The sequence below is a fragment of the Eschrichtius robustus genome, chromosome 13 (assembly GCF_028021215.1).
Source record: "Eschrichtius robustus isolate mEscRob2 chromosome 13, mEscRob2.pri, whole genome shotgun sequence".
Classification (NCBI taxonomy): domain Eukaryota; kingdom Metazoa; phylum Chordata; class Mammalia; order Artiodactyla; family Eschrichtiidae; genus Eschrichtius; species Eschrichtius robustus.
Genome location: NC_090836.1, coordinates 77,244,605 through 77,266,494, shown reverse-complemented (window position 1 = coordinate 77,266,494; position 21,890 = coordinate 77,244,605). Strand labels below are relative to the sequence as shown.

Sequence of the window (21,890 nt, the reverse complement as noted above, 5' to 3'; positions counted from 1 at the left end):
TTTATTTGGTTTTATTCAAGAAAAGTAGGTTTGTATTACACTTCTTCAGTACTTTAGCTACGGTAGTCAAACAATAGCACCAAACATTTTTTTCTTTAGAGTTTCTTAATTTTTTTTTATGCCTCAATTAGGAATGTCATCCTTTTAGTAAAAAAAGAAGGCATCTTATCCAAAATTATGAATATGAAATATGGCTGTGGTTTCTAGCCAGGAACATGAATAATTATTCCAACAAGAACACGAAAAGAACATTGTTATACAACATCCTAGCTGTTTTGAAAAGATCTGCTAAAGAAAAAGTCAGGCTTTCAGTTACAGGTCGTGGACAAGATGTACACATTGTAAGGTTGAATCATAAAAAGAACTCGCTGGTTTAAAAAAGTAAGAAACAGTGAGATATAAGCAATAACATTTATATAAATTAAAAATATGTTAATATAAAGGTACATATTTTAAAGGAACAAATACAAACCAAAAGGTGTATATTAGATTAAAAGTATTGTTCATAAGGACGGGCACAAGAAAAGCAAATGGTAAAAACTGCAAAATATTAACAAAACACAAGAGAGGCCTATATGGACAATTAAAGCCACACTTGAAGTCTGGCTAAATAAACAAACAGAATGCCAGTTTCCTGATTCATTAAGATGTGTTTGAGGCACATTTCTTTCTTTAAAAAAAGACACTTCTTTTTCTTTTTTTACACTTATTTATTTGGCTGCGCCAGGTCTTAGTTGCCACCTGCAGGATCTTTAGTTGCGGCATGCAAGCTCTTAGTTGCGGCATGCGAACTCTTAGTTGCAGCATGCACGCCGGATCTAGCTCCCCGACCAGGGATCGAACCTGGGCCCCCTGCATTGGGAGCGTGGAGTCTTACCCACTGGACCACCAGGGAAGTGCCCCGAGAGACATTTCTTGAACCAGCTTTTCACTACAATTCCAGTTAGACCTTTCCCTTTAGCGTTCTGACGCTCTTATTCCTTAAAATAGCAGTGACGTTAACAGCTAAACTTTGATGATTGCCAATGTTCTGTTTTATATATTGATTTATACCTAATTTTCAAAACAGCCAAGGAGGTAATGCCATCATTGCCTCTATTTTACTAATGGAAAGGGCTGAGTGAGTGACCCAAAGTCACAGCTAGCTAGGTTCCTGACTCTGGAGACTTTCTTAACCATTATAATCCAGTTCTCACTGAATTCTTGTGTATAGTTGAAGTCAGTGTTTAGCGTTTAATTACATACTATCTTTAGCTATCCTTTAAAAAAATAATTTACCTTCCAGTGAGGAAACTACTACAGCAATGTTTTTATTTAAACCTATTTTTCTCTAACATATTTTAAAATTTGAGGAAAATACAAAAAGTCCATATTCATAGGTGATTTTTGCCCTAAAAGTTTTACTAAATGCCTAAAGTATTTAGTAAAAAGAAAGGAAAAAAAGGAAAAACCTATCCATAGGGAAGAAATTAATTGGAATATTCAATCCCAGAGAGTAGTTACAATCAGTAGAACTGAAAATTCCTATTGAGATAAATGATAAATATGCTAATTATTAATAATATTAAATATTTTATAACCAAGTCTCACAATGGAGGGAAGAGTTAAGAATTAAATGCTTAAAATTCAAGGGGACAGGTAGCTTAAAATTATTTTGTTAGGGAGTTAAAATTGGACTAAAAGTGCTAAAAGTGGACTAAATTTGGAACTATTGACCAAATTTAATTTATCTTCCTCATCATAAAAGCATCCGTTGAGCCCCTATGATATACCAGCACAATGCTGTTAGTCAATAGGGGGAAAAAGGCAGAAAAAGAATTGCCTGCCCTTCTCCCTGTCACCTCTCCACTCCTTCTTCCTGCTGCCTCCAACCTGTGGCTCCAGGAAAATCAAGTGTATCTGAGCTCAACTGTCCAGGGCCATGGGGAAAGCATATGAAAGTAATCCTTCTCGGAATTACAGCTGGAGGCTGCTTGACATATGCCGGCCTCACAGCATACGGGAGACGCTGGGTTAAGCTGTAACAACAGCGCTGCACGCCACCAGGCAGTAAATGCATTTCAGTTCCGCTTTAATTTCTAATGAACGGCCATGACTACGCCACACCCATCAGCAGGAGGAGACTATTCTGCCGCATTGACAGCCTTGCTTAATGGCTGCCTTCCTGCTTATCACACCTCAGCCTGATTAAATTGTTATATAAAGAGAAATGTTTTTGCAATAAATATCTGTCGGGAATTTCAATCGGGTTCCAAGGCCCAAAAAACAAACAAACAAAAAAGAATTGCCTGTCATCAAGAAACTTGTAGCCTAGAAGACAGAGAAACAATCACAAATTGTTAGCTGGAATTGAGTCTACGTTGGGTAAGTAGGTTCTAACAGGAGCATGTACTTATTTCTAAAGGAGAGTAGTATTGAATGCCCTCGATGAGGAAGTGATGCTGTGTTTGAGTGTTGTGTTCTACAGACGGATGGGTGGTAAGGGGATTTTTGTTGAGCAAGCATCATGAGCAAGGCTTGGAGTGAAGGTGTAACAGTAAATTCAGAAAACTGCAAAAATCTGGGTAAGGCTACAGCAGAGGGCTTGTGGATGCAGGGTGGGGGAACCCATCAAGACAGAGTCCTGGAGTAAGCAAGGGACAATCATGAAGGCTTCTGTGCTGAAAAGTGTCCAGTTCATGCTTTTAATCAGGCAATTACATATTCCTGAGTAAAGGTCTGTCACTTTTTCATCTGTCCCAGCTCCAGACCTTTTTCTTATATGTAGAAAACTGCCCTTGACTGTAATCTTAGTGGGGCTCAGTAGCCCCTCAGTATCTCTTTTCTTCCCAGCCTCATAAAGCCAGGATGGAGCTTATGTCAGGCTTAGCCAAGGAGAGGCGTGTTCTTGGCTTAGAATTCATCTGCGGTGGCCCCCAGTGAAGGCTGTTGGTAAGACCCTCTGGTTCCAGTGATAATCAGCAGTAATGGCAGTGCTTCCTGGCCAGATGATTTCTATCTAGTTTTTAAAAGCTTCCTTATCTTCTGCCTGTTTTCCAAGTTCACTCTTCCAGCCTCTTCTCATTTATGTGAGTCCACCTGTCACTTTCAAAGAAACCCTCTTTTTGTTGAAACACCCGGAATTATTCTCTGGTATTTATAGCCAAGGAGTCTAGTAGAAAAAGATATCAATACTAGAAATCCATTATTGACATCAGATTGTTGGGAAATATGGGGGAATTCACATTGGTTATCTGCATAGCTTAGGTAAAAGGCAGTCAGAACCCTGAAATTATTCAGAGGTAAGAGTCTGGATGACAGTGACCCACAAAATGGGACATGGCCCCTGTATAGTTACCAGAAATGACACATTTCCTGAGGGTAAGGCTTTGAAAAACCATACAGTAAGTCCCCTACGTACAAACGAGTTCCCTTCCAAGAGCACATTAGTAAGTCCAATTTGTTCATAAGTCCAACAAAGTTAGCCACTGATCTGGAAACAGAGGGCCACCCAAGAATTGGCATAGGGATTAGACAATAAGATACAGATGAGAAGGAGTGGTCACGATTCCCAGCCCCACCGAACCTCCTTTGTTTGCTGAAAGAGCCCCACACTCCTTGATTTGTAAAGAAATTCCTTCCTTTTTGGAGATACAACTAGTTCCTCAACTCAAGGCATTAACTTTAGGAGGGAATTTATTCTTTTCATGGCCCATTCCCCTTAACCTTCAATGATTCCCACCTATAATAAGAAGGAGCAACAGGGTATCAATGAGAAAGTAAAATCTAGAGATGGAAATACTGTTATAAATGAACTACAGGAATTGCCTAACTTATATTGGCTAAATATTAGAAAAGATGGATGGAGTCTGAGGGTACTCAACCAAGGAGAGAGAATGATAACATTAGATCAAGCTGAATTAGTTATATGAATGTACTTTCAGAGACTGTGGATCCATTGACATAGTTTAAGGAGCTGGGAGTCTGTTAGTTTGCTGAAATACCGCAAAATGGAACTCAATGGAAGCATACATTAAATGAAGTTGATTCCTCGGCATAGTATAGAAGCACAAAATAAAAATTTTCACAAAATGGAATTCTTATACTATATGATAAAATGGGTTTTTATCATGTATAAGCCACCCAACCATCTTCACCAATTGAGACATATATTGGAGATGGGAATTCCAGTATCTTTAAAAAGACTTTAGTGATGTCCATGAATTGTTGGTGGAAGGCATAGTAATGAAAATTGATTCCCTGATTTCAGTGAGGAAGGGCAAATCTGGAGTGGAAGAGATAATGTAGTGTCATTTAACTACCAATGAGTAAAACAGATATATTTTCCATTAATAGATATTAGTATCAGTACAAAGTCAGAATAGTCTGATCCAAAAAGAACTTAACAGCCAGTTGAGAATTAGATTTCTGGGAATGAAAGAGGTGTGAAGTCCTCTGTAGAGCTATTTGATTTGTGAAATTAATAACCCTCCAGAACTGCTCATCAGAGCCTTGGGTGTGTCATTATGACATAAGATATGGAATTTCTGCCCTTCACTGAATTTTTAAAACTTAGGTAAATCATGGACCTCGAGCCACCAGAATGAAAGAGAGGACATCTTGTCTTAAATAAGTACTTTGCAATGATATCTCAAGTGTGTGCTACTATTTTTTTTTTTTTTTTTTTTACCTAGTCTTTGCCTAAAAGAACAAGAGTTCGTTACCAAATTAACTGTGCCCTGTGAAAGAAAACATGGTTTTGAAACACAACTAATTCCCGGGGACACAGGACACTTCTGCAGTCCACTAGTGAGGGTATTTTGATGTTAAAATGACCAGTGGAGACGCTACCTTTATCCTTCCCATATTTATTACCCAAGTTCTTGTACAGCTGGAATACATGACTTCAAAATATGATGGATTCTTACATCAGCTCTGTAACCCATGAAAAAGGAACATTTTGATTGGAAATACGAAGTTGAAAATTGCAGAGCTTTCTACTCCTACAAAAATATTAAATTAATAGCAATAATGCTTCAATAAAAATCAGAAATATTAGTGCCATCTTTAGTGACTTAAAAGTGCAGTGCTAATGATCCTCAGCGGATTCTCATTTGTGTTTAGTAGTGGAAGGATAGTTTGAGAAGATAAAAATGGATTTTCCAAAGTTTAATTAGATGGCAACTTCTGTTGCAACTGCTGTTCCATATGGGGTCCAAATCATTATAGCTCTTAGTACTTTGTATAAAGCACCTGATCTGAATAATGTCTTTCTCCTCTATTCCAATAAACAAAATTACTAGAAGCAGTCTGTTTTATTTCACCAGGCAGGAACACTAATATAATTTTGCCATACTGTTTCTGGATTGTGTTAACTCCTTGGCTTTGCACCACATTATAGTCTGCAGAAATACCATCTCACAGAACATCATGTGATACAACCTAGAGGGTAAACTTTATTAGCTAGATACATTAATTAGACACTTGAATGCCAGCACGTTGGAGCCAAATACAATGGAAGACTATAGGGCTGTCAAGTTACTGATTTATTTTAAAGGTTAAGAGGTCTAAGGAAAGTTGGGCTAGCTCTCTAAAGTGAAGACAGTTTGCTGAACCATGTCTCTATGACCACTAGGAACATGAATAGTCTCTTTGAATTTTGGAGGCCACATATTACTGCATGTGAGTCTGGTGCTGAGAAGCTGTAAGATTTGAGTTTGTCCCATGGACAGAGAAGGCTCTCCAGACAGCTGAGGTCACAGTGATCCTGCTACTTATCACTCATCAGATTAAATGATGTTTAAAGGGTTCAGAGTAGGTCAGGTTGCTCTATGTAGTGTGTGGTAAGCCTTAGTAAGAGAATTAAAACCCTAGCTTTCCAAAGCAAGGGTATGCTTATATTTAGCAAATAACTACTATCCTTTTAAGAAACTGGACCCAAGGGGAAGCTAAACAACAATTTGACGTTAACTATTCATAAACCTAGTATTACCTGATCTATCTGGCCTAATCTCAATTGCTCGGCAGTGCTGATTCATCAAGTACACGGGGGCTCGTGGGGGCTTTCTCTATGACCAGCTGACTAAGAAGAGTATGAATACAATTATAATTATATAAATTATAATCAAAATTATACGATATATCGGAACAAACTGAGAGTGAAATGCTGCAACAGTATAGGATGGATTGGGATGCCCTGGAAGGCAGTTTGATAAGAAGCCAAGGAGAACAAGAATACTTATTTGACTCAATGGATCTCTTCAACATACTGGAGACATTATGAGTCTAATTCTCACTATTCTGATGAAATGCCTTCTTGTAAGAGACCTCTTCTGAAGTGCTTTGGAGGTGAGCTTTAAACTAATTGGCTTTCAAGTTGCTCACTTCCTGTTATCTTAGTATCCTCTGAAAGCCAGTAGTGCTAAGGTGGAACATTGTAGAAATGGAGAGAGCTTGAGAAGCTGGAGGAGAACAATCCTAGAGAATATTGGTTCTGGGTAGTTGGTAACACAGCTCACCCAAGAATCACAGAGATATTTTTATTTTTATTTTTTGATTAGGTATTGAAAGTCTTCTTGTAGAGTCTTGGAGGAACCGGCACCAGAGAGAGTCATAAATATCAAAGTTGAATCAAAACATAAATAGCTTATAAGTGACAGGGTGTGCTACTAGTTTCAGATACATTTTGGACAGCATAGCCTCAGGACGCTTCATATACAAAGGCTAAACTATGCATGGAAGGTTATTTGCTACTTAGTCACAACCAAAAAAATTCATGTTAGCAGTTTTAATTAAAAAATCGAAGTTATAAAAAGTACACTAAGAAGAATAAGTGTTGACTTTTTCCATTTATTCCCAATATGTGTGTGTATGTGTGTAATATATATAAAAAAGAGAGACAGAATACCTGATCCTTAGCTGACAAGTGCTATTGATTCTCATAGATCTTCTAATAAGATTACTAGCGCTTCTTCTTAAGTATCAAAATTCAGCAAAGCACCATCAGCTATGTGAGGAATGTTTCCAATGTGAAATACCTCTATAGGTCAAATCAAGCCAAGAAAAAGAAAAGATATCAAGGGAAATAAAATTCTTGCAGGGAGCAGAAAAAAACTCACAATACTATCGAAACCTTGTAGTTTTTAGTCTTGTTTTGAAGAGATTAAAAGAGAAGGTAGTAATTACATAAAAGAAAAGAATGCTTTAGGAAGGGAACAACCAGAGAATGTTTCCAAAGTAAATACATGAAGTATGATATAGAAATTTTAAAGAAGACAAAATTAAGGAAATCTGTTGGAAAGCATAAAAATCTTTTGATAATGGAAATAGAAAAGAAGAGATCAAAGATTTAGTGTAACAAGGAGGTGCACCATCTAAGACTTTCAAAAAGAGAAAATAGAAAAAAATGGATGGACCATATGGACGTGAATTTCCAGATTAAAAGGACTCCCTGGGTACTCAGTGAGTGAGTGAAATACACCCTCTCAAGTCATATTGTTGTAATAGTTCAGAAACTGAAGATGAAAGGAAAATCTCAAAAGTTTAATGAGAGCAAAAAAGGTCACATTCTAAAAACTGAAAATTATAATTTTATTAACCTTTTCTATTTCAACTCAAGAAGCAACAAGACAATCACTTTCTTGAGTATCTTCAAAATTTGGAAGGACCATTATTTCAAATTAGAATTGTATCTAGTCGAAATATCAGTTAAGCGTATGGGCTGAGTAAACACATTTTTATAAACGTGACTTCACACACACACAAAAAAAGAGAAGTAACTCATGTGCACAGGAAGTGATCAGAAGCTGTGTTCCCCCAATGCTGTGGAGTTAACCAAGAAAGAACAGAACACAAGATTCAGAAAGTAACAAGGGATCTAACCCAGGAGATGGGTGAAGGAAGTCTAGGACCACAACAATCTCACCGGACCAGAGACCAAGGATTCTATTATTCATAAATGTACTTTAAAAGACAGTACTTTGTCAGAGACAGCTGATTTTTGTTGTTTGGTTTTTTTTCTTTGACATATCGTTGATTTACTATGTTGTGTTAGTTTCAGAGGTACAGCGAAGTGATTCAGTTATACATACATATATCTATTCTTTTCCATTATAGGTTATTATAAGATATTGAATTTGCATTAGTTTTGACACCTTAGGTAAGCTTAGTTAACATTTGAAGAAATCTTATAATGGAGACTCACTTCATGAATTTTTTAAATATTTGGTGCAAAATAAAGGCCTGTTATGTAACATACAGTTGAACTTATTTTCATCAAACTTAACACCTCTTTGTAGGTTGTAGGGGAAGATTCCTATAGCCCTCATTAATTATGAGTCAACTGAAGTGTACCATAAAGAACTTAAAAATTGTCATTTACCAAATTTGCTTAGGTTGGTTTACAACAGCAAGCAAACTAGATTGAAGTAGGAGGATATGGAATTCCAGAAGAAATATCTCCCAGGAGAAAAAAGTGAACTTAATATTTCTGTTTGTTTGTTTTTTTTATGAACACTTTTACCATGTTCTAGGTGCTTTAAAAATACTAACCCATTTAATTTTCATAACAATCCTATGAGGGGGTATTATTACTATGATTATTTATATTATTATTATCCTTAATTTACAGATGAGAAGACTAAGGCAAGGATAAATAATTGTTCAATTTTTCACAGCTAGTAAATAAGAGAGATTTATTCAAGCCCAAGCAGATCTGACTTTTAACCAGCACACTATGTTACCCTACCCCCTGGGTGCAAAATATTTCCAAAATGGTTTTATAATTCTGTTTGAGGAATTATTCTGTTTTGGAAAATATTAGTGACATAGATATATATGTATAGAGAACTTCACATATATATGTATGTGTGTATATATATATATATGGCAAATAAGTGCAATACAATGAAGGAATTAAAATAATTTTGCACTGTTTTCTTCAGCAGTAAACAATATTTATATTATGTAATAACATGCAGTAAATATTTAATCAAAGTTTGTGGTATACATACATTAGGAGTTATTGAAAGGAATAATGGTTGCAGGTGGGGTAAGAGTGGGAATGAACAAATGTGCTAAATCTTTATCTAATGGGGGAGGTGGAAGGGAGGTCCAAGAGGGAGGAGATATATGTATACATATAACTGATGCACTTCATTGTACAGCGGAAACTAGCACAACATTGTAAAGCAATTATACTCCAATAAGAAAATAAAAATAAAAAAATAAAAGAAAATAGTTGATGTTTAAAATTGATAAGTTAAACAAAAAGTACAAGCAAGGACATTGAAGTAAATATTAAAAGAAATCCATAACAGAGTTGAAAACAATGGCCTCTTGGGAGTGGGACTTACACCGAAGTGTGGGGTGGGGGATAGCTTGGTTCATTATCAGTTTTGTAGTAATTTTGACCTTTTAGATGTGGCATTGCTATATTTTAAATGTATTATTTTGAAAAAATTTAAATGCACATGTATATGCATGTGTGTCAGCTATATATTTTAGTGGATTCCTTTTATATTTTTAAATATTTTGACAGAATTTAGTTAAACAGGCTAAAATTGATCTATGAAGAGAAAATTATTTCTCTTAGTAAACGTATAGTCAGTTGGACATAAACATATGTCCTGGGAGCACCTAACAGCCCAACTATTGCTAACATAGAATCATCAGATACATATGCCAACAAATTTGAAATCCTACTAGAGTTTCGTGTCTTTTATACCTTTATGCATCGCCTTCTTTTTTTAAATGTCAACGATCTTTAGGAATGCAACAAGACAAATTCCCCAGTCTAAGACAGTTTAGCAAAGCATCCTCCCTTTTACTAAGAAGTAGAAGCAAGATAAGCAAATAGGAAACATCAAAACGTGCTAACAGAAGGAAAAGAGGTTAAGCCAACAAGACTTTAACTCCATCTCAAGTTTCTAGGACTTCTCTCAGGGAGGCCAAGATACCAACTATCACATTCTCTGCTGAAAGAAATTTCTGGGCCTTCTGACATGTTCACCTTCATTATCTTCTTTGATTTTCAAACAACCCTTCATAGTAGTCAGAACAGGTGAATTATGGGTAGACTTAGGCTTATGATGGTTAAATAACCTGTGCCCGCACAAACAGCTAGTAAGATGCAACAGGAAAACTCTAACACATTTATTTTACCATATTTTGAAGGTTCTTCACTATATTCCTATTCACATAGTAGTTATGCTGATCAAAAAAATCATAATTATCAAAATGATACATGTGCCTTATGTGTTTATTTGTTCATTTGCTCATTTGGTAAATAGTTATTGGATACCTACCATGTCCAAAGCCCCAGGGACTTCTAAAATATTAGTCTGTCATTAGAAGGACAATTTCAAAGCCACATCGTTACACATTAGGCTTCATTTTTCCCTCTTAGCAGAGTCAGATAAGACTGGGCAGAGTCTTCCATTAATTCTTATAACAACTAGCATGACTCAGAGGTTCGCACCATTGTCTTAATTTAATTTATTGAACTTCCTCTTAAACAGTCCTAATGAAGAGTTAAATCCCCATCCTTCAGGAATCAGTAATCAAAGAAGGGTAGATTGAATTGTTATGGGAAAAATTAAGACATAGACAAACAGAGATTATACTAACAGTGGAAGACATCCTATATTTTAGTCTGGAAACAATGATACCAAACCTGGCAAACATTGTAGATGATCATTTTTATTTATATCATGTCTCCCAGGGTCCTTAAAATGTGATTGCTATCATATGCTCACAAAATGAGAAGGAAGAGTTGAGAATGATTTCCAGATTTCTGGTTTAGGAGACTGAATAAGATGATAGTGTCACTCAAAAGTATAAAGTGACAAGAGCAGTTAAAGGGAGATAGTGAATTTCATTTTAGATATATGGCTGTGAGACCTGCAGCAGGAGATGTCTAGAAAGCAAGTGGATACACACATTGGAGTGCAGGTTTTCTTCTGGAGGCTAGATTGAAGAAAGAGCATCAGGAGTCATCATAATAAAGGGAATGGTTAAAACCTTGGAATCGTTTAAAAATCTTTGAGATCTTAGAATCTCAAAGAGACTTAAATGCTAGAAAAGCTTTTTAAAAAACTGTTAGAGGAAACAGAGAGCTTCAGGACATAGATAGAGAGAAGTCACAAGGAAAGGGGAGGAAAAACTAGGAGAGAATGTAGTCCAAGAAACATTTTATTAAAGGGGTGGGTCTGCATTGCCAAAAGTCACAAGTCAAGTAGGTGAAACACTAAAAGACTTCAATAGATTAGTAAATATGAAGGTTATTGCTTTTTTGTTGTTGTTGTTGTTAGAGCAATGTGAGGGAAGCGGAGGGATTAGAAACCTTATTTTGATGGGTGAATCATGGGTGGAATGGTGAATAAGAAACAGAAATTGGAGGCAGCCAATGTACAACTAATTTTCCTACACTGGACACGTAGCAAAATTTGTGTAATAGAATTAAGAAATGACTAAAATAAGTTTGGCTAAAAAAGAAAATTAAGAAATAAGAGAGTAGCTAAAGGGGGTCATGCAGATTCAGAGATCATCTGTTGTTTTATACTGAGGGTTTAGAAAAAGAAGAAAGAGAAAAGGAAAAATGGAGTAGAGAGAGGAGATCATTGTTGTGACAAAAGCAAATTAACACTTGATTTGTTTCTTAAAATATGATAGGAGTGTACCTGTTGGGCTACTAAGAGATCATGTCTGAATTTGATCTTAAGCTATCAAGGCCCTGAAAATTAAAGGTATTTTTCAGTTGAGAGTGTAGGGCTAATGCTACAGAAAGGCTAACATTTCCTAATCATTTACAACAAATTAGGGCCAACCTTGCGAGGTAGTCCAGCAGTATGTTGTAGATGACAAAACTGTGTTTAGGAGAAAGGAAGTAGGTGGTTCAGAAAAAGTTTTTTGAGTCCAGTGCTCTCCCCTCTTCACTGTGTTCTATCTTTGATAATATTTATGTAGGCAGTGTTGAATGAGTCATATCAATACAACTCCCTTTTCCCAGAATAAGATAGATTTTGAAAAACAAAATGATTACAATCAATCAGCAGGGTAATATCTGAAAATGAGATTTTCAAAACTTTTTGTCTTTCCTTAAGAGGCATACCATTTTTTTTCCTCAAATACAAGAACTGGAAGACATATTACCCTAAACTTGTATGTTAAAGAAAAACAAAACAGGGCAGCAGAATGTCCTATAATGGCCTAAATGCAAAACATCTGTTATAATGCAGGAAAGAAAAATCTCATTTTAATAATTATTTGGAATAAAGCTCCCAATATGAAATAGAGAGACAAAAATTATTTCTATAAAAGTTATTTCTATACACCATATTTAGTGCCAACATCAGGTAGAGCTTTCCTGATTTCACTTTTAAATTTTTCAAATACATTTTTTATCTTTTTCCCCTTGACCAAAAACAATATATCTAAATAGAATCCCAGCATCTGTTTTATACAAAAAAATGAATAAAATATTTCCATATGAACAGAAAACATTGGTCTTTATGTCTTTGTATCCAATTTTTAAAAAAGATCATCTAGAGAAAAATGCTTTAAAATCTTTTTGTTGTAGTTGAAATCAAAACTGCTTTTAGTTTCTTGCTGTTAGATCAGGTCTCCAGATCAGTGCATTACAATATCTTTGGGACTGTGAACTCAGAGTGAAAGTTGCACTGAATTTTGTTATAGGTTCTTGAGATTAAAGTCAGAATTTCCTGTGCTGGGCTACCTAGGTACTGAGGTGCTGTGGTTGTTGGAGGGGTTAAAGCTGGAGCCATGGATGCATATATATTAGGGAGGATTCACAAAAACACGACAGTGGAGCCTGGGTCAGTCCATTACTATGAATGAGCAGTGACCAATAGAAAGGGACGAGGAAGATCCAAGAAAACTGAGGTAAGCGGTGTTCTGAAGCTCTGTCAAAGTGGAAACAATAGATCAAAGGTGTTCATGGTGACTGGTCAGAGGAGGTTTTATTTTTTCTCGTAGGAGGCTAGACAACGTAAAATAAAAACAAATTCTTCTAGTCAAAGTTTTTTTTTTTTTCTTAACTGATTTTAGCAAACTTCAGATCCAGACACAGGACTCAGCGATACATTCCTGGACAGCAAGGTAAACTATTTTACGCTTTTCAAAACTCTTAAAGTTAAGAATTCAAAGTTATGATTCATCAGAGGCAGGGTTACAGCTTCAACAACTAAAGCAAATCCCTTTTCTGACAAAAAAATAATGTTTTAATGTGTCTCTGTTGGAAGATGACCAGAGCAGTGTCTGCAATCGCAAGAAATTTGACAGCTTGCGGAAGCTGCCCTGCGCTTGTCATTTCCCTCGATTTAGTGGCAAAATCGAAAGATCAGCATTTCTAAATGATGCTGATTTTATCTCTTCCTAAGGAATCAGTGAAATTTATTTAGTCTTTATTACCAAGTGTTTGTTTGCACTAAATGTACATTGATAAGAACATTATTGTTATATAGATATATATTATTTTCCCGTTAGGATAGTTCTTTGTTCTCATAACCTTGTTGAAACTCAACGGGGAGGATTTATGTCTTTTAAATGTATCACATATCAGTGTTAACCTTTGCTCTGTTAGCATCCATACTGAAAATATGGAGGTCCACCTGTATCCTGAGTATGTTCTTTGTTTTGTTTTGTTTCTTATCAACCATAGTAACAGCGCTTACTTATGTAAGTGTGATATATATCTGTATCAACATCTATAGCTCTATCTATAGAGAGAGAGTTTCATAATCCAAATTTCTTGGCTAAACAACTTGATCCTCTACTTAAAATATTAGAAGTCTTTCCCTAAACCCCCCAAATAAAACTTACCTGAGAAGTTGAGCAACAGAGCAAGAGATTAATCACAAATTTTTCTTCAAATCCTAAAATTTTCCTTCACAAAAAATTGCTAAAATGTTCTTTGATCTCTCTATTTCTTTGGTTGAAGGGCCAAAGAGCCTGGGAAATCTCATCCAGATGTTCTGCTCATTTAGGAGTAAAAGTGAAAGCATATGCCAACTTCTTAGGAACAACATAGACTCTAAATCTGAGTTATTAAAAGGTCACTTTTTTTGTACTCGTGTGTTCAACTCTGGATTTCAGTTAACTTCCTTGCATTAAATAGCTTGAAATGGAAAAGCACTTAAGAGTTCCTAAAATTTGCTTTTTCTGTCTTGGTTTTCATTGTGATTGGGTTAAAACCAGAAAGTTACAAGTTGGTGAGTCAGTTTCAGTGTTTGCAAAAATGCTTTGCAGATAGTGCCCACTAAATAGATGGGTATTCGTTGATAAATATGTATAAAATGCTGACATGTCTTTACCTCCCCGCCCCCCCTTGAAGAAGCAATGTTTATCGATCATTTTGGTGCATGCAGTTATCTAAAGGTCAAGATCTTTAAACATCTAACAATTGCATCCCTTACTCTAGGTACTAAAATGGCAACCACAATCTGTTTCATCATCTGGGTGTTATTCATAACAGATACTGTATGGACTCGAAGTGTGAGACAGGTTTATGAGGCAAGTGATCCAGAAGACTGGATGGTGCATGACTTCCATTGTCCCAGGGAATGTTTCTGTCCCCCCAGTTTCCCTACCGCTTTGTACTGTGAAAACCGGGGTCTCAAAGAAATCCCTGCTGTACCATCAAGGATCTGGTATCTTTATCTTGAAAACAACCTGATAGAAACCATTCCTGAGAAGCCATTCGAGAATGCCACCCAGCTGAGATGGATAAATCTAAACAAGAACAAAATAACCAACTATGGAATTGAAAAAGGAGCCCTGAGCCAACTGAAGAAGCTGCTTTTCTTATTTCTGGAAGATAATGAGCTAGAGGAGGTACCTTCTCCATTGCCAAGAAGTTTAGAACAATTACAATTAGCTAGAAACAAGGTGTCCAGAATTCCTCAAGGGACCTTTAGCAATCTGGAGAACCTGACCCTTCTTGACCTGCAGCACAATAAACTATTAGACAATGCCTTTCAAAGAGACACCTTTAAAGGACTCAAGAACCTCATGCAGCTAAATATGGCTAAGAACTCCCTGAGGAATATGCCACCAAGATTACCAGCCAATACTATGCAGCTCTTTTTAGACAACAATTCCATTGAAGGAATACCAGAAAATTATTTTAATGTGATTCCTAAAGTGGCCTTCCTGAGACTCAACCACAACAAATTATCAGATGCTGGCCTCCCTTCTAGTGGTTTTAATGTGTCATCAATTCTAGATCTTCAACTGTCTCACAATCAACTCACAAAGGTCCCCAAAATCAGTGCTCATCTGCAGCACCTTCACCTCGATCATAACAAAATTAAAAGTAAGTAACCATCAGGGTGTGTCTTTGACTAAGATATTCATGGTTATTAAATTTATCCTATATCTTCTTTAAGAATATCAATAATGTTCGTTTTCTCTCCAGCTCTCGTGCCCTTGGATTTTTTGTAGTGTATTTTCAAGTTTTGTCTATTCACAGACAGTGTCAATGAACCAAGAAGTTCAAATGTTCAAACTGCAAATTGAAAAGTGGATTTTAGTAATCTACAGAGGGCTATTACCTGTTGGAGAAACTAAATGTCTCTATCTTCTTTTACTCTGAGCAGATTCTGATGATATTTCTGCCTCAGTGGGCAGACTCATTGAAGAAAGTGTACCAGCCACAAGCAACCTCATGAATAGTAATAGAAGGAATATGATTTAGGAGGTATCAGGAAGGGACCTCTGTCCTAAAACCTACAGGACAGCTGATGCCTACAATCACCCTAGTTAGAATTTCTGCTTTAGATCAGTGGGTTTCTCAAACTTTAGAGTACACAGATGGGTGGCCCCATCACAGAGTTTCTGATTGAGTAGGTCTGGTGGGACCTGAGACTTTTCATTTCTAGCAAGTTTCCTAGGGATGCTGAGATTGATGTTCTGGGGACCATACATGGGAAATGTTGTACTTTAAGGCTTTGCTCAATTGAAATTGAAACAAATGTCCCTGGAAGTTGGCAACTCCTTACGACTAATGGCAGTCAACAAGGTAGAATACACACTCCTTTCCTGAAAATAGCTTTTTTTTTTTTTTTAACATCCTTATTGGAGTATAATTGCTTTACAGTGTTGCGTTAGTTTCTGCCGTATAACAAAGTGAATCAGCTATATGCATACGTATATCCCCATATCCCCTCCCTCTTGCGTCTCCCTCCCACCCTCCTTATCCCACCCCTCTAGGTGGTCGCAAAGCACCGAGCTGATCTCCCTGTGCCATGCAGCTGCTTCCCACTAGCTATCTATTTTACATTTGGTAGTGTATATATGTCCATGCCACTCTCTCACTTCGTCCCAGCTTACCCTTCCCCTTCCCCGTGTGAGAGATGAGTGCAAAGTGTCTTGGAGGCAGAGGTGCCATGAAGGGAAGAAGTGGTTATAGAAAGAAGGGGCTGGAGACGTTAAAGGCAAACTTAGCGTCTTCACAATTACACCTGAGACCAGGCTGACTCAGGTGTAGAAGTAGACAATATCTTGGTCCAGCTACAGGGGGTGATACCAGCCTGGCAAGTATCCACGCATGCTCCACCCTAGCACAAGCCCTTTAGGAAGCTAATCTCGAAGAGGCTTCTGAACAACCTTATAAAATACATTCCTAAAATGAGAATCAATTGGATGGTTTGCAGGAAAATGACACAGATAATTGTCAGAAGGTTGTGCTGCCTGCTTATTACTCACTAAACTTTTCATTAAGCAAATAATTACATAAACATCCAACCTATAAGAATAGACTATTTTGCACTGGGTATTCTTCAGTTTTTCTATATATATATACATACATATATATATATATATATATATATATATATATATATATATATATATATATATATATATATATATTTTCTAACAGCAAACTTGAGCATAAAATCCATGAGCAGGCTGCTCCCACAGCAGTGATTTTTTTCCATGGTGATGAGACACATTGTTTAATCTTGTAGTTAAAGCAAAAGATGCAACAGGAAAAAAAAAATTTAATAGCTGAATCTGTGCACTGAACCAAATAGTACAGCAGCCAATATCAACCTAAATAAATGTAATTTTTTCCTGATGAAAGTTCTGTGCTTCTACAGGTGCATTCCTTACCTGACAACAAAAGTCCCATAGACATTTGATGTAGGAAGTTAATTTAAAGGGATTCCACATAGAGCCCTATTTGTGAATTGGGAATTCCCCTGAAGTGGGAACTTGAGAATGAGAGTGTTCAGGAGTGAGGCAGCAAAATTCAACACATGGTTGGGCACCTATGCTAGGTACTTACATAGTTTTACAAAGTTACACAAAGAAGAGGACTCTCTTCTTCCTCCACTTTTATTTTAGAGGGTTTTTTTTTCAAAGTTTTCTCATATATTTCTATTTTCCAATCATTCTCATACCTTAATGTGCATCAGAATCACCTGGAGGGCTTATAAGACACAGGCTGCTGGGCTCCAGCCTCTGGGTTTGCGACCTAATAGGTATGGGGTGGGGTCTAATCAGGCAGTTCTCAGGTAGTATTGATGCTGTTGGTCCAGGGACCACACTTTAAGAACCCCAAATTAATCATCAAAAGAACCTGGTGTGCTGTTATTAGGAATTTCTGAAGAAAGAAAAACTGAGGCTCAACTAAGTGAGGCTATTTTTCCAAGGACAAAGGATAAGTATAATAGCCAGGACCTGAACCTAAGGTTTCCCATATTAGGTGTTTTTTCCCCCACTCCAACACTATTATCATAGCACATTTTTCTTCGATGCCTAGAATATGAGACTTAAGACAAATTTCTATCAATAGAGGTAAAAATCGTTTTCACAGCAACAACGTCAACAAAGAGAAATTGATTTACTTGCTGCTTAATGTAGATATCAAGCATGGTCTTTTCTATATTCCAAGAAAAGAAATGGAAAAGAAGAATTGCCCTGGCAAGAGTTCTTGGCTCACCATTATATCACAATGCATTATAATAACTGCTAAAGTACTTAGTTCTTCTTACCTCATAATCTAGTCTAGTTGTTAATGAAGTGGTTGCCAAGAAACATACCTCTTATATGAAGAGTTCTCAGAATTTATAGGACAGTGAACTTTTCTTATCCAAAATAATGGAAATATTTATTTCTTCTGAACACCTTAGGGGACTTTAAATTTGACAAAAATGTTATCTATTTGAACAAGTTACTTCTTGGTACTCTCAGAAACATTGTAATTACTTTATGAAAATATAATAAAATTTAGAATGCTTGTTTTTACATTCTATTTATTCACACATGCATGGGTTATGGGTCATGAGGGTGATAAGGGTAGGAGATAATACATCAGAAAGGACATAATCTCTCCAGCAGGCAAGGGACCCTGTGTAGTAGGAAAGGGACGAGGCTGGGACTCTGCTCTGCCACTTACTTGCTGAAATACCTGGTGCACATTGCCTTACCCGTCTGAACCACTATTTCAGCAATGCCCAGGTGGGGAGAATAATAATGTTGCCCAATACAGGTTGTGTCATGATAAGGTTATAATATATGTAAGAAAAAATACCTTGATGAACACAAATCTGCTATACAGAGTCATTATTTTTAGCAAGTTGAATTCACAAAATGGCATAAGATCAGAGCAAAGCACCCGTGCTGTAAGCATAAAATCCTTCAGAACAAGTCAGTGTGCACCAACAGGACACAAAAGGAAGGTCATTGCCAAAGTTAGTTGGGTCTTATCTTCTAAGGGAAGATCTCTTCCTCAAAACAATTTCAAAATAGGATTTAAAAGGAGTACATGAATTCATGGTTGAGATCAGCTATTATGCACACTTGTCAGAATTTCGCTGGTTTAAGAGGCTTTCTCTCCTGAATGCTCCTAAACTTCAGTATAGACATTGATGCCAAGGGCTCTGATCCAAGGCAGGTGCACGATTTCTCACATCTTAACCATATGAAAAGGCTGACGGGATAGTTCCTGGTTTGAAATTTTGTAATTCAGTTCTTGGCAAATGTTTCCTTTCCAATTAAATACACTTAAGTATGGAGATTCAAGGTTGTTCTCTGCAAATATCACATATATAAAGTTATATTAATTGCACTTAAAAAAAAACTTATCATCATGTACTGCTAGTTTGAGTGTTTGCATTTTTTTAAGGTAACTTTCAAGCACCTTCTCTAATAATAGACTGGCTTTCTTCCTTTGCATCCATCTACTCCATTCCACCATGCACCTACCCATTCTTTCAGTACCAGCTCTGAACCACTGTTTCCACCTCTAATGCCCAAATACTACCTTTCTCATTCTACAGTAATCAAATCATGCCTTATCTGGCTTGCTAAAGGAAGAAGACAAGTGATATACACCTTTGTTTCCATCACAACTTTTAACAATATGTCCTTTCTAGTGCTCTGTATTAAGCATAGCAAAATATGGACTGAGATGACTCTGTGTACATTGCACATTTTTTCAGGTGTTACTTCTGTAAAACAGATACGCATAACTTCCAGCTTACACAAAAAAGGTTTGTCTCTCTGCCACTTTCATAGACCAGGCCACTAGACCCTCCGTAGGACTGTTATAATAGCTCTTGGTCTTCCCATCCTTAGTCTCTTGTATTTCAGTTCATTTATTCACGCTTTCTTTGTCTCCGTAGATGTGAATGTCTCTGTAATATGTCCTACCACTCCTATCACATTGCCTGCGGAACATGATTCCTTCAGTTATGGACCTCATCTTCGCTACCTCCGTCTGGATGGAAATGAAATCAAACCACCAGTCCCAATGGATTTAATGATCTGCTTCAGGCTCCTTCAGGCTGTCATTATTTAAACATGTCTTCAACAATCTAAAATTGATTTAATGAGTTCATATTTCTGACCTGAAATTTGGTTACCATTCATAGGTTTAAGATAAAAATCACTTGTTTAATGGCTTATGGCCACCATTTTTATTTGTATGGCTTACTTTTTTTCTATTCAGAGTTGCTTTTCTCCATGATATGTAGCACAGCCTGCTTTTCTTTAATTAATAAAATAGACACAGAGTTAAGATAGTTTATCAACTCAAAGATAGTTCCTTTTTGTCTCTCTCACAGCTTATTAATACCAAATAATACAAATACATTGTGATTCAATAGGAAGGATATATTTGTTTGCAAATGTTCAAAATTGCTTATGCAGATATTATATTCACAGTATAAACACAACATCTAACAAGAGGTAGGAATTTCTAGAGAAAATGAAAACATGAGATATTTCTTTATCATAATTATAAAGAAATAATTAAATTCAGATTGTTAAGTAACATTTGTAAGTATAAGTTTGGTATTTAGCTCAAGAATGGGTATGAAATGCATCGAATACTTTATAACAAGAAAATTCTAGTCATTTAATATCAAATAACAGAGCAATAGTCATTTTTAGTTCATTACTATTTCTTATACCTGCTGTTCTTAGATATAGTACAGTGTACTTTAGCAATTAAAGTTCTACATTTATTGTAACACATTTCTGACAGAATCTTAGTGTTTTAACACTTGAAATCCACTTGAATTGCAAATTGTTCAGTCCTTATATTTGCCAGTGCTTATTGGATTCCTTAAATAAAAAGAGCGAATGCTTTCTAACAAAACAGAAGTAAAATATTTATTTCAGGAGGCTTATTCACAAGTCTTATTAAGAATATATTTTTAATAAAAAGTGTTATAGTAACAATTAGTTCCATTTTTCTAGCATGAATACATTAAAATATATTTTCTCCTATCCGTTTTCCTCTTTTATCCAGTGAACACAAGAAAAAATTTATATTCTAATCACTTGACATAATATACCTGTTTCTCATGAGTCAAAAACAAAACAAAATAGGATTTTGTTAAGTAACAAAGTACAGTTTTCTTATATTCCTGATTTTGTTAGGTATATGTTATTAACAATAAATATTCCATATAGATTAATACATCTATTTATATACATTTTTCCAGACATTATTCTGAAAAATTCTATAAATATATTTCCTTGGAAAAAGGATCATATACATTTGTGAATCACCACGTTAATGAAAGCCCAACATGTTACTTTAATCCAAGGCTTCTCAGAAAACTAATATGTTATTTTGTTATGTGAATTCCCAAGAAGAAAATATAATGTGCAGGACTGCCTATGTATTTTCATACCAAAATTTATTTGGGGGTGGGAGGAAAGAACAGTGAACATATATGGGACAGTTTTTTAATGCTGGCTGAAGGCAAGACATTAAGAAAAAGAATAAGTTTCAAATACTTCAAAGCACATAAAGAAATTATGAAAATAATGTCATATAAAATTATGTCATAAAAATACAGGTAATCAGATATCATTAGGCTGGGGGAAAAGAATATGTTAAGAGAAACACAATAACTTAAATATTTGAAAACTTGCTCTATGAAAAGGGGGATGACATATATACCAGGAAGCTCCAAAACGAAAGTAAGTAGAACATATGAGTGAAATTTATAAGGAGCCATATTTCATAGCTAGCTAAGGAAGAATTTTCTGATATTTGATCAGAGTCACCCAGCGATGGAAGCAGCTTTTCCTAAGGTACAGTTACCTACCACTGAAAGTGTTCAGAGAGACGATTCAAGAGAAAGGATATAGCGCAGGGAATTATACCCATTATCTTGTAATAACCTATAATGGAATATAATCTGCAAAAATACTGAATCACTATGCTGTACACCTGAAACTAACACAATATTGTAAATCGACTAAACTTCAATTAAAAAAAATGGGAGAAAGGATGTGAAAAGGATTCCTGATCTGAAAGCAAAATTGTAAAATGTTCTTTTTAGACCTTTTCAACTCTAAGAATTTTCAGCCTTCCTTTTTTTCTTTCTTTCTTTCCTTCCTGTCTTTTTTCTTTATTTATTTCATAAAATATA

General features: G+C 35.9%; 1 protein-coding gene across 1 annotated transcript; it reads left to right on the top strand.

Moving 5' to 3' along the window:
* Positions 1-2,119: 2,119 nt before the first annotated feature.
* Positions 2,120-20,614, top strand: KERA (keratocan). The gene is made up of 4 exons (XM_068561719.1): positions 2,120-2,364; positions 13,045-13,095; positions 14,417-15,310; positions 19,626-20,614. The coding sequence occupies exons 3-4, from the start codon at positions 14,425-14,427 to the stop codon at positions 19,799-19,801; spliced, it is 1,062 nt and encodes a 353-aa protein (XP_068417820.1). The 5' UTR covers positions 2,120-2,364; positions 13,045-13,095; positions 14,417-14,424; the 3' UTR covers positions 19,802-20,614.
* The last annotated feature ends 1,276 nt before the right edge of the window (positions 20,615-21,890 follow it).

Coding starts and splice junctions, on each gene's coding strand:
- KERA (XM_068561719.1), top strand. CDS start 14,425: ATGGCAACCACAATCTGTTTCATCATCTGGGTGTTATTCATAACAGAT. Junction 15,311..19,625: donor CGATCATAACAAAATTAAAA/GTAAGTAACCAT, acceptor TTGTCTCCGTAG/ATGTGAATGTCTCTGTAATA.